This window comes from Oncorhynchus tshawytscha, linkage group LG02 (genome assembly GCF_018296145.1).
Source record: "Oncorhynchus tshawytscha isolate Ot180627B linkage group LG02, Otsh_v2.0, whole genome shotgun sequence".
NCBI lineage: Eukaryota > Metazoa > Chordata > Actinopteri > Salmoniformes > Salmonidae > Oncorhynchus > Oncorhynchus tshawytscha.
The window spans coordinates 66,544,031-66,557,308 of record NC_056430.1 but is presented as its reverse complement, the minus strand read 5'-3'; the positions used below and the strand labels follow the sequence as shown (position 1 = coordinate 66,557,308).

Sequence of the window (13,278 nt, the reverse complement as noted above, 5' to 3'; positions counted from 1 at the left end):
GCTACGGTTTTGTGCCGCTGCTAAATACATATAGGGGAAACACTGATGCACCATAGTGGAATAACACCAAATAAGGCCCTCTGACTTGAAAAGCTAAACACCTGAACGGTGTAGTAGGTGAGTAGGTGGTTTAGGAAAAATACACCCGACATCAAGTAAAATGTATATTTATCATCAACCACACAGAGTATAGAGCACTTGCATGCAAATGTTAGTGAACCTAAGGTGAGGAAGATAAACTGATTCAGGGTGCAGGTTTAAATGACTGAATTACTATTAAAGAACATCCGGCTATAAAAGTATCTGCATCAAGACAATGTGTATATTAAAACATGTTTAAAAATACCAGATCTGGAATGTTGACATTATTATTTGAACAATATTTCATAAATACAACATTTATGTACAAACCTTCATGATGAAGGTACTAACCTCCATGGTACAAACCTTCATGAAGCCTCATCCCCATCCATGGGTCAGGAAGAAAACAGTGTTGGATTTTAAGTGAGTTTTATTACAACATAGATAGTTTAAAACAGTACAGAGAATAAGTTCACACAAGTTACCCTTTTGATCATGGAATAAACCTGAAATAAGAATGAAGCTAGAGACTGATAGATAATAATAATCCATGGTAAACTACTAAACAGTTGGAATCGTCATCATAAAGGAGGACCCTCACCAACCATACGGTTGGGGACAGGGCGTCCAACAACACACAAGTGTGCTGTGAGGGCCTCGTCACCGACTTACTCTACACAACAGAAAATCATATATTTACAGGAAACTTGCCTTTTTGTAAGGGGAGGGCGATACGATCATGTTACTCCAGCAGCGAGCAGTCAAAACAATATGAACCATATTTAACACACTTCACTTCTACAAACCTGAGTGAAACATGAGAAGAAAAACACCATACATGTATCAAATCTGCACAATGACAAAGTTGTCATTATCATCAAGTTGTTTTGTGTGTTTTGTTGTTTCTATGTTTTTTCCCCCATTAAAGATGTCATGTTAAATGTCCGTGTGCTGCGTATATATATATTTTTTCATTAATACTTTTCTTCACCATCACTGGTTGGTCTTACAGCTCATTTGCTTGGTTTTAAAAAGCACAAGGTGAGAAAAGGTTTAACCTCCAAACCTAGTGAGGGGTCAGGTCGTTGCGACTGCTTCAGTATCGTCCCGCAGGAGACATGACGGGGGGCCGCATGCCCATGGGAGGCCCTCCTTGGTATCCCATCGGAGGGCCCTGCCCATACGGAGGCATCCCGCCCTGCATGTAGCCAGGCATGCCCTGGGGGGGACCACCATACTGACCTGGAGGGAGGAGGAAGTATATTGAAACATCACAATCACAATGCAAGCAAACGCAAAAAAAACATGTTTTAACTGGTATGATACTTGGTCTTTCGTGCCATCAAAAAGGCTACAAGTTTCTCTCCATCAGTTAATTTTTTGGCCTAGTGATGCCATAACATCTTACCGTGCATGGGGTGCCTCATGCCAGGCTGCTGCGGGGGCATGCCCTGCTGTGGGGGCATCATGCCGCCCACGGCCGCCACAGGAGGGGCAGACATGTGGACCTGCCCCTGCCTGGGCACGTTACGCTGGTACCGGGGCAACTGAGCCCGTCGCTCCTCCTGTTACCGGGCAGACAGACACAGAGAGGATTCTTAGACAGGACACAACACTAGCCTATCCCTTTCAGTGCAACGGCAAGGACAAATCACTACTCAATTACATTATATTTGACTAATTTGTTTTAAACAAATATTACAAGTAACAACAGTAACGCGACAGAAAAAAATGTACTTTCTCATTCATTACTTACTGTGAAAGGGCAAAACGCAAAGCAAGAGCAACTTACCAGTGAGATATCCTCATCAGGGTGGATCAACTTACTGGTTGCACTCATGGTGGTGAGGGTGGCTGGCTTACTGGTCACTGTGGCGGGGGGCTTGGCCACAGTGTTACTAGGGGGGTTAGAGGAGGATGAGGAGGCAGAGGACTGGGTGTAGGCGGGGAATGTTGCTTTGGGAGGGTCAGAGGAGGTGGAGGGTGCGCTGTGGGGCACAGCTCCAGAGGCACTCTGCTGAGCCTGGGAGACCGGAAGGAAGATGCACTGTCAGATGGGTGAGTGACTCATCATGATCACACACACACAGATTACAATGCTCTCCTCTCATAGTAATCAGATATTCAGACATTTGACCTACTGACTCCTTAGAAGGGCTTTCTAAACAGAATTTGTCCCATGGTTTTTGACCACAACAAGCGATTGGTTGATTCCTCAGATTTTCACAAGCAGAGTGCACTGTACATCAAACTAACACTGAACATATTAGCACTTTAAATGACTGGAAAATATCAGTTCAGCTGAGACACAAGAAAAACTCATATCATATCACACATTGCTGATGAGCATTGCATTGTGCAAAATACCATCTGAGGAAATCCATGACAACAAGTCAGAGGAGGGGGAAAATAAGCAGAAAGCAAGCTGTGCCTAAACAAAAATACATATTTTAAATTACCAATCCAGTGCTAAGAATACTAAGGCAGGCCACACACAGGCATGCAGCAAGTCCTCCTAAGGGAAAGCCGATCGTCAGCTCATCCTTTTGGTGGAGCGGTTCACAAAAATGCACACGGAATGACAAAAAGCCTGTTGAATATGTTAACTTAAGTTCATATGTCAAAACACAGACATTTTGTAACATTTCCAACCAAATCAAGCTGATACGCTGCATGCCACAGGAGTCTATAGGACATGGAAGTGAAAGAGTCCTGCCTACTTGTGGAGTGTTAGAGAACAGAGGCTTAGAGGCAGCAGACTGAGAGTCTGCAGTGCTACTGGGAGAGGCTGTGATGGTGTTTGGAACATGAGAGCCCATCTGCAGCATAAAGAAGAGAGGCAGAGTGAACAACACTAGCAGAACCTAGAGTGAATACCAGCAGCTCTGGAGAGGAAAACGAGGAGAGGGCATTTTGATAATGAGCTATAGTTCCTTACTATGGATGCATTACTGATACAACTCTGCTATTGCTGCTCCCTATTAGGCTTGGGCGGTATACCATATACTGGGGTATTTGGAAATAGCCACAGGATGGTTTTTCAATACCGTTGAAACTATGTCTTAGAAGATTGCATAAATGTGAATATTTGTTGCTACATTTCAAGTAAAATACCCGCAGTCAACTTGTGCAATATGGTAAGAGATAATGATTGCGTATTTCATTTCACCTGTCAGAATTTTTCATTATGAAGCTTACCGCTAGTACCCAGTCACATGGTGTTTGTTTACAAGCACACAATAACGAGACACCAGAGCCTTGTGAGTCATTCATTGTTATGCAGCACACGCCATGTGATCAGGTCACAGTATGGAATTCACAACTAAATGTTCACCAGCTACGTTGTTTTTACTTAAAAGTTATAAAACAGTCTAAAATGTGCTAAATGCTCTGCAGCTGTACATTTGGTTTGCTAAATTAGTCGCTAGTTAGCTATCCAGCTAAGTGGTTAGCGTCTTACAAAATTAATTATATTGCCGGTAACAGCAGAAAATCCCCTCTTGAATCAAGAGCCTTGCTGTCTAATAATTGTGTTGTGCGGTCCGCAAACTAACATTTCTGAGTTACTTTTAGAACTTTGTGAGCTGGGAGGTCTGTCCTGAAAATAGTTTAGGTCAGAGACCGTCTACATGTTCACAATGCGCTCTTCATCATTTAGTTTGCATTCTATGGGATTTTACAAGTACTTGTTAGCATTGCTAACCTTTGGATTACAAAAGCTTAGCTGGGGTTTGAAAATAAATGTCCTTTGTGTTCAGTGCCGGTATTACCGAATATACCAATATGGCACAAGGTCAGTATGAAGGTATGACACTCTGGATACTGCCCAAGCCTACTCCCCACCATTAATGATGATATTCTGATAGTATGCATGTGCCGGAGATGAGCGCACCAGTACAACCATCTTAATACAGAGGAAATCCTCTTGGTGAATTATTCCATTTAAAATTAACAAGGTAAACCAATGAGACAGTTATGACAAGATACAGCTCCATCCCACCTCGCCTCTTGGCAAGGTGACCCACCTGTACTGCGCTGGGGAACAGGGGCTTGCTGACGGCAGCAGGGGCTGCTGCGGAGGGTCGGGGCATCCCTGCCGGGGTGGGGACCTGGGCCATGTGGGGCATACCAGGACGGTGACCCATGTGGGGTGGCATTCCTGAAGACAAGACATCAGGTCTCAATATCAAATCACAGTCCTTTCTCAGGAAGTTAGGGAATCCATGACAAATATCATAGCAGGTCGTTTCTAGGTCATGATAGAATTGAGAATGAACATGATTTTGCTCTACTAGAGCTAGGACAATTCTCTGGAATTCACATATCGTGGGCATTTTGCTGATATCGTTCATTATGATAAATAACCTATAGGGCCCTACTAGAGAAATGTGAAGTTTGAAACAAAATAAGTTTGATAACTGGACAATTGACAGCTACAACATTCAAAGTAGTAGTAGTATTTTTAAGGGTAATATTAAAACTGTGGTGCACATTCATGTTATAAGCTTATCGTTAAATAGATGTGCCCACGTCGCCCAGCTCTATGCTAATCTTGTGAAATTGTCAGCTCTCTCACAAGCCTCATATAGGAGAATAGTCCTAGGTGAGAGACGGCCACAGTGCTCTATCCCCTGTCAATGCCATTCCATCCCACTGGGTACAGAGTGACTGGAGTAAGGGAGGGGAAGAGGGGTACCGACAGTGCTTACCTGGCGGCATACCAGGCATCCCTTGCATCATTGGAGGCATCATCCCTCCCATCCCATGCATCATGCTGTAAGGAGATCAAACCAACAGGTGTGAGTTACAATCTGAATGATCAAATCTAACTGTCTGATGTTTTAATAATAAGGCAGATCCTGCAGCGACGGACCAGTTCAGGGCGACATTTAACTCCTGCAAAGAGTGAGCAAACGCATTGAGGGAGGAAAATGTCACCCACTGAGTAGTATGAGTTAGTACTCACCCTGGTGGCATTCCGTGCATACCAGGGGGCATCCCATGCATCATGGGCGGGACACCGTGACCTGGCATCATAGGGGGCATTCCTGCATTGGGAAGAAAAGGGAAGGAAACTAGATTTTAACCAATACACCATACATATATGCTGGGAATTTATTTTTTTCCAGTTTGTGGTTTGTTCAGAATGGGCATGATTCATTCACAATTCAGAGCAGTTGAACATTTTTGACAATCATCATTACTTGATGCAAATGTCTTTACTGGCAGAACACAGCAATCGTATGTATGGCCATTCAGCCCATGTTCTACCTGAGTAAGCTCCTGGTGGCATGCCTGGAGCCCTGGCCCCGGGGGGGATGCCTGGTTGGGCCATGGGAGGGACATAGCTAGCCTGGGGCTGGGCAGCAGGCATCTGCTGCTGAACGAACGAAGGGCCTGGAGCATCATCATCGTCGTCATCCTCGTCAGAGTCATCCTGATTCTGCTTCTTCTTCTGGCTCTCTGAACACAAAGTAAAGGGGTATTTTAGCCACACAGTAGTTCTTTAAGATGATTTGTTCTGGCTGTAGACTTCTATGGTTCTCAGTACAAATGCAGGAAATTACATTGACACTAACTAACCCTGTTTTTGTTCTAATGTCCGTCTCCTCTCCTGCATATCCTTCTCTGGAATTCCTTCCATGCCATAGATTTCCAATTCTATGTCTACCCTTCCAGGTATGGCATTGGGGACCCCGTCGATGGTCTCTTTGTGAACCTGAAAGACACACGACCCACGCCATCAATGATTCATATAACAAATAAAAGGTATGACCACACAGATTAATGAATAACCAACATGTTGTTAATGTGAATACCAACCTGCATACAGTGGATTGCCAGCCCCGGACCAGTGTACAACTTCTTGTGACATATATGGCACTTAAAATGTTTGGCCTTTTGATGTTGGATGAGGATCTTTTCATCATCGAAATCTCGATTACAATACCTTCAAGTTGTGAATTAAAGAAATGTCAGAGTATATACTAACGTTAGCAAGCTAGCTAGTTGGTTTCATTCAATCGAGGGTGCCTCCCCCCTGCTATTAACGTTGCTCCTTTAATTGAACGTAAGGTATAGTTACTCTTTGAGCACAACTTCTGACCACCATCTATGACAGACAAGGTATGCCGACTAAGCGTCATAAACGGGATAGTTGCAGATAGCTACATAATGAATACAATAAGTTACTTTGCTAACTAATATGCCGCTAGCTACTTAGCTAACATAGCTAGTTTTCAGCCTAAAATGTTCGTCAATATACACCATTTGGGTTTACTTTGTTGAGATAAAACTAAAAAGAGAGTGTTGTAAAATTACATTGCAACAACAGTATTACAGAAATACGACAAAGTATCAAAAGTGCGAACAGGTCTTGTGAGGCCTACATTATCTTACTTCGCTAGCTACCTTGCTAAACATTCGAGCCCTCACTTTCCTTTCGTGCGTTTTGTCTATTCCCCAAACCAAAGGATACCAGCACCATGGCTTCATCTGCTTCTTCTTCTTTCGCCCCATCTTTCAGATAGTACTTGGAAAGCAAACGTAGAATAACAAACACTGAAATTCGTTCTTATTGTGTCATAAACATTAGCGACATGCTGTGTGACAACGCCGAAAATGGCGCTTCTTCAAGTGGAGGAAGTGGATTATGATTTGCACCCACAATGCTGTGCTGATGGAAAACGTGCACAATTCCCTAAACAAAAGTGCTTTAAATACGTCTTTCCAGTATATTGACGAAGTTGTATTTTTTTTGTGGGATTTGGTCCGAAATCATCGGAAATTAATCATCATACCAAATTATTATATTATTTTATGTTTTTCTGCTCGCGTCATTTCAATGCATTCTGTGTCGGTGTAATAACTTTAATGTCCACATGGGAGCGACATTGCACCATACTATTGTATGGTGATGAAGGCGTCAATGCTGTGAGCAATTCAAATGTCGATAAATATATATGTATATCCTTATAATAGAACAACAATAATTAAGCAATAATGCACGAGGGGATGTCGTATATGTCCAATATACCACGGCCAAGGGCTTTTCTTATCTGGATACAGCCGATTAGCCGTGGTATATTTGCCAAAAAACCCAAACCCGCAAGGTGCCTTATTGCTATTATAAACTGGTTACTAACGTATACGGTCTGATATACCACGGCTGTCAGCCAATCAGCATTCAGGGCTCGAACCACCCCGTTTATAATACTGAATAGCACAAACTTGCAATGCATGCCATGCATTATGATATGGATGTTCAATTTCATTTGATTCAATAAAATGTTCTAGAAAAATGTATTAGATCAGCACATGGACTCAATAGGGCCTAGATTGCGAGTCCCCCAGCCCAGTGCCTTGCATATAAGCCAGACTCATTTGAATAACTGAAAATAAATATACCCAGTGCTGTGCTCAGCAGTCTGAGCAGAAAGGAAACAATAAATCTACTTCAGAGAATCTCCGTCTTCACCCTCCCTCCCTTCTCTTTAAATCGCTCCCCCTCCATCCCTTTCTCTCCCCTCCCTCCCGTTCTCTCTCCAAGGTAAATGATTCATTTGGAAAATGGGATATTTATGCAAGTGAGTAAACACAACAGATGCCAATTTCAGGGCTCCTAATGAATGTTAAATTGTATGCATTGGGAGCTGCTGTTGTTTCCCATACGGCAGTGACTAGACTAAAGAGAGACCACAGTGGCAGGCCTCCATCTCTGAATGAATTAGGTCTGACTCTTGTGTACTCAAGCATTTCTTTTATTTGTATATATTTTATTTTACTTGTATTTATTTTTTACAATAAACAAAAACACACAGAATCAAAAACAATAGACAACTGAACTTTTACATACATTTCACAAATATTAATGATATCACACATGCTCAGACCCACATGTTCCCACCATATCCACACCCAATGTTGTTTCTAATGCTTGTAAGACCTCAAAATGTTTTATGTCGTTTCTGTCTGTAGCCAGATTTTAAAATATATATTTAAATAATAAGGCATGTCATTTCGTGTATTATGTTTCAACACTCCCTCCATCAATATCAGTTATTTTTAAGTCTTGGATCCAATAGTTTCTATATGTTTTTAATAGATTGTCAGTTGTGTAGGCTGCCTGCAAGGTTTTGTATATCTGACCTATCCAATGGCGACCCATCATTTTTAGCAAAACACTGAGAGTAGCAGTTTGTAATGTTCTCTAGTTGCGCAGTGATTGGCTCAGTGTTCTGTCACTCATGAGGAGCTTGAAAACTCAAACCCCTTGGGTGCTGCCATAGAGTTACATTACAAGTGCCCATCCAAGAAGGCTCAAGGTCTTTCAACATCTTAGCTAGCAGTCATCATCATGAATCAAGTCGAAAATCTACTGGCAAATCCTTTTTATCCTTGTCATACGGAGAGAAGTAATGAAGAGAAATTATAGATAAAACGTATCGGTGCTAATCGGCCATTGGACCTAAACATTACACAGCAAGTTGGAAATTGCAAATTCAACAATGAGTGGTTTGAAGGAATCAGTGGCTAACTGCAAGCTTTGCAAAGCAATCACTAGCCTGCTATTCAGTGGTGGCTGTGTGGTCCCAAGTCTGGGTTTAAGGGTCTCTTTTCCAAGTTTAAAATGATAAACATTCAACATTGGCCATGCTGTCAATCCAGCATGATTTCTGCCACGCTCAAAACAACTGTTAACTTGTAACTGAGAAATCTGACCAGTGAGTTCAAGACAACTGGGAAATTAGGAAAAAACAAGTTTACTTTTTGAACGGTCATCCAATTCGGAATTGTAAGTCGGGAACTCTGGCCTTTTATAGAGCTACAACCTGAAGATCACTGACGTCATCATCATTTGATCTAGTTTTTTTTCCAGAGTTCCCAGTTGTCTTGAAAGCACCATAAATCCAGAGAATGCCAGACTTTGATGACTAACTTTGATGACAAAATCTACCCAAAAGGACTGCCGTGCCACCTTCATGTTCAAGTGAGCACAGCACAACAAGGTGAGTACAAAAATGTATTGTATGCTGCTGCATAAATGATGTAATATGCCAGGGAGATATGTGTACTGTAGCTAAGAAAGTAATACTAAGTGTATGTTGTGTAATAGGCTGTTAGTCGTCCATGTGCTGCACCCTAATAATTTGGTCTATTTTTCCCTCTTAATTTCACCTAACGTTACTGTTCTTACTTGGTGGTGCACATGTAGCCTATAACCTGTTTTAGAGAAATGTAATCATCGCATATTGGAAGAGCTTCCATTGTCTGCTTATATGTCCCCTTTATTTATCCTACGGTTCTGACTTGGTGTACAGGGAGAACACTGTAAGAACGGCCCATGTTCTGAATGGTGTCGCTGTACATTTCAAAAGTGCTGAACAAATAGTTCTATTGACTACGTCGGTCCTAGCTCGCTCATTAATGTCTTATTCGAAAATGCAGATTGCCTCTTATCCCCTTGTCGTCCCCTTATGCCATTGTTTCAACATCTCAATTGTCAGTAGAAACCACATTTGTTTAAGCAAGTATGCCATATAAGCTATGTTTTTTTAAAGACAGTAAATGAGTCTGAGTGAACTGTTTGGATACCAGACAAAGCTCCACTGATAGCCAGGTGTAGCAGTGGTTATGTGTTGGGACTGCTGTTGCGATTTGCTGCTGGGACAGGTTTACAGTGCATTCGGAAAGTATTCAGACCCCTTGACATTTTCCACATTTTGTTACGTTACATCCTTATTCTAAAATTGATTTTTTTTTGATTCACTCATCAATCTACAGACAATACCCCATAATGACAAAGGGAAAACTGCGTTTTATTCATTTTTGCAAATGTATTAAAAAATAAAAAATGGAAATTCCTTATTTACAGAAGTATTCAGACCATTTGCTATGAGACTCAAAATTGAGCTTAGGTGAATCATGTTTCCATTGATCATCCTTGAGATGTTTCTATAACTTGATTGGAGTCCACCTGTGGTAAATTAATTGATTCAACATTATTTTGAAAGGCACACACCTGTCTATATAAGATCCCACAATTGACAGTGCATGTCAGAGCAAAAACCAAGCTATGAGATCATAGGAATTGTCCATAGAGCTCCCAGACAGGGTTGTGTCAAGGCACAGATTTGGGGAAGGGGACCAAAAAATGTCTGCATTATTGAAGGCCCCCAAAATCACAGTGGCCTCCATCATTCTTAAATGGAAGAAGTTTGGGACCACCAAGACTCTTCCTAGAGCTGGCCACCCGGCCAAACTGAGCAATCGGTGGATAAGGGCCTTGATCAGGGAGGTGACCAAGAACCCGATGATCACTCTGACAGAGCTTCAGAGTTCCTCTGTGGAGATGGGAGAATCTTCCAGAAGGACATCCATCTCTGCAGCACTCCACCAATCAGGCATTTATGGTACTGGCCAGACAGAAGCCACTCCTCAGTACAAAGGCACATGACAGCCCGCTTGAAGTTTGCCAAAAGGCACCTAAAGACTCTCAGACCATGAGAAACAAGATTCTCTGGTGTGATGAAACCAAGATTGAACTCTTTGGCCTGAATGCCAAGTGTCATGTCTGGAGGAAACCTGGCACTATCCCTAGGCTGATGCATGATGGTGGCAGCATCATGCTGTGGAGATGTTTTTCAGCGGCAGGGACTGGGAGACTAGTAAGGGTCACCTTCCAACAGGACAACGACCCTAAACACACAGCCAAGACAACGCAAGTGTGGCTTTGGTACAAGTCTCTGAATGTCCTTGAGTGGCCCAGCCAGAGCCCGGACTTGAACTCAATCGAACATCTCTGGAGAGAGCTGAGAATAGCTGTGCAGCGACGCTCCCCATCCAACTTGACAGATCTTGAGAGGATCAGCAGAAAAGAATGGGAGAAACTCCCCAAATACAGGTGTGCCAAGCTTGTAGCGTCATACCCAAGAAGACTGGGCTGTACGCTGCCAAAGGTGCTTCAACAAAGTACTGTGTAAAGGGTCTGAATACTTATGTAAATGTGGCATTTCATCTTTTTATTTTTAATACATTTCTAAACATTTCTAAAAACCTGTTTTTGCTTTGTCATTATTGGGTATTGTGTGTAGATTGACAAGGGGAAAAAAACTATGTAAATAATTTTAGAATAAGGCTGTAACACAACAAAATGTAGAAAAAGTCAAGGGGTTTGAATACTTTCTGAATGCAAGGTATGTAGGCCATTAGTTTTTCACCTTTATAATACAATTAATGTATTGGTTAGTGTTGTGTTGTCTAGAGGCTTTGCTTGCATGCACCCCCCCCTTGCATGCACCCCCACCCCCACCCCCCACCCCCATTTTCTTCTGTTTGCCACACCAAGATTTACATTCCAAAATTGCTACTGGACCTATCTATCATATCTGTTTCTGACTCAAATTGCATTCCCTCAACATTGCTCTGATGTCCAAAAGCTTTTAGGTCAACATTCTGTTGCATATAGATTCTTTCGTTAACACAGGTGTGAGTGTTGACGAGGACAAGGCTGGAGATCACTTAGTCATGCTGATTGAGTTCGAATAACAGACTGGAAGCTTCAAAAGGAGGGTGGTGCTTGGAATCATTGTTCTTCCTCTGTCAACCAAGGTTATCTGCAAGGAAACATGTGCCGTCATCATTGCTTTGCACAAAAGGGGCTTCACAGGCAAGGATATTGCTGCCAGTAAGATTGCACCTAAATCAAACATTTATCGGATCATCAAGAAATTCAAGGAGAGCGGTTCAATTGTTGTGAAGAAGGCTTCAGGGCGCCCAAGAAAGTCCAGCAAGCGCCAGGACCGTCTCCTAAAGTTGATTTAGCTGAGGGATCGGGGCACCACCAGTACAGAGCTTGCTCAGGAATGGCAGCAGGCAGGTGTGAGTGCATCTGTACACACAGTGAAGCAAAGACTTTTGGAGGATGGCCTGGTGTCAAGAAGGGCAGCAAAGAAGCCACTTCTCTCCAGGAAAAACATCAGGGACAGACTGATATTCTGCAAAAGGTACAGGGATTGGACTGCTGAGGACTGGGGTAAAGTTATTTTCCCTGATGAATCCCCTTTCCGATTGTTTGGGGCATCTGGAAAAAAGCTTGTCCGGAGAAGACAAGGTGAGCGCTACCATCAGTCCTGTCATGCCAACAGTAAAACATCCTGAGACCATTCATGTGTGGGGTCGCTTCTCAGCCAAGGGAGTGGGCTCACTCACAATTTTGCCTAAGAACCCAGCCATGAATAAAGAATGGTACCAACACATCCTCAGAGAGCAACTTCTCCCAACCATCCAGGAACAGTTTGGTGGCGAACATTGCCTTTTCCAGCATGATGGAGCACCTTTCCATAAGGCAAAAGTGATAACTAAGTGTCTCGGGGAACAAAACATCGATATTTTGGGTCCATGGTCAGGAAACTCCCCAGACCTTAATCCCATTGAGAACTTGTGGTCAATCCTCAAGAGGTGGGTGGACAAACAAAACCCCACAAATTCTGACAAACTCCAGGCATTGATTATGCAAGAATGGGCTGCCATCAGTCAGGATGTGGCCCAGAAGTTAATTGACAGCATGCCAGGGTGGATTGCAGAGGTCTTGAAAAAGAAGGGTCAACACTGCAAATATTGACTCTTTGCATCAACTTCATGTAATTGTCAATAAAAAGCCTTTGACACTTATGAAATGGTTGTAATTACAGTATACTTCAGTATTCCATAGTAACATCTGACAAAAATATCTGAAGACACTGAGGCAGCAGACTTTGTGAAAATTAATATTTGTGTCATTCTCAAAACGTTTGGCAATGACTGTACATTGTTCTCTCCAAAATGACTTTATAATTCGGTCATATCTGTCAGAGATAGGCTTTCTGCAGGGTTTTGTATATGTTACCTGTCATATGAGTATCATTTTCTGACTTAAATAGAAGTCCCTCACGTTGTTATAGTGTTCTTAACTGTGAAGTTGTTCATGTTCTCAGCTCCATCCTTTGAAAACAGACACGTGAAACGATTCTAGGGATGAACGTGCGCAATCTTCAATATGTACCCTTTGTTCCTCTTTAGTGCATTTAACAATATGTCGCAAGTAAAAGGCTTGGGAGGCGAGTTGATACATTTCCATGTCTGGAAGTTAAAAACAAAAAAAATGGTCACATACACATGGTTAGCAGATGATAATGTGAGTGTAGCGAAATGCTTGTG

General features: G+C 42.4%; 1 protein-coding gene and 1 non-coding gene across 3 annotated transcripts; both read right to left on the bottom strand.

Moving 5' to 3' along the window:
* Window positions 1–493: 493 nt before the first annotated feature.
* Window positions 494–6,731, bottom strand: LOC112264216 (BUB3-interacting and GLEBS motif-containing protein ZNF207-like). Of its 2 annotated transcripts, XM_042303298.1 has the most exons (11): window positions 6,560–6,731; window positions 5,905–6,031; window positions 5,665–5,800; window positions 5,353–5,544; window positions 5,048–5,129; window positions 4,791–4,855; window positions 4,107–4,240; window positions 2,802–2,900; window positions 1,874–2,104; window positions 1,490–1,646; window positions 494–1,323 (listed from the first exon to the last, which is right to left on the bottom strand). In XM_042303298.1, exons 1-11 carry the CDS (start codon window positions 6,598–6,600, stop codon window positions 1,178–1,180), a joined length of 1,410 nt encoding a protein of 469 aa, XP_042159232.1. In that variant the 5' UTR covers window positions 6,601–6,731; the 3' UTR covers window positions 494–1,177. The 2 variants fall into 2 exon arrangements, with proteins under 2 accessions (XP_042159232.1, XP_024296551.2); XM_024440783.2 differs by lacking the exon at window positions 2,802–2,900 and having other exon boundaries at window positions 6,560–6,730.
* LOC112223486 lies at window positions 4,641–4,769 on the bottom strand. Its single transcript, XR_002949330.1, has one exon. It is a non-coding gene; the product is annotated as a small nucleolar RNA SNORA49 (small nucleolar RNA).
* Window positions 6,732–13,278: the final 6,547 nt, after the last annotated feature.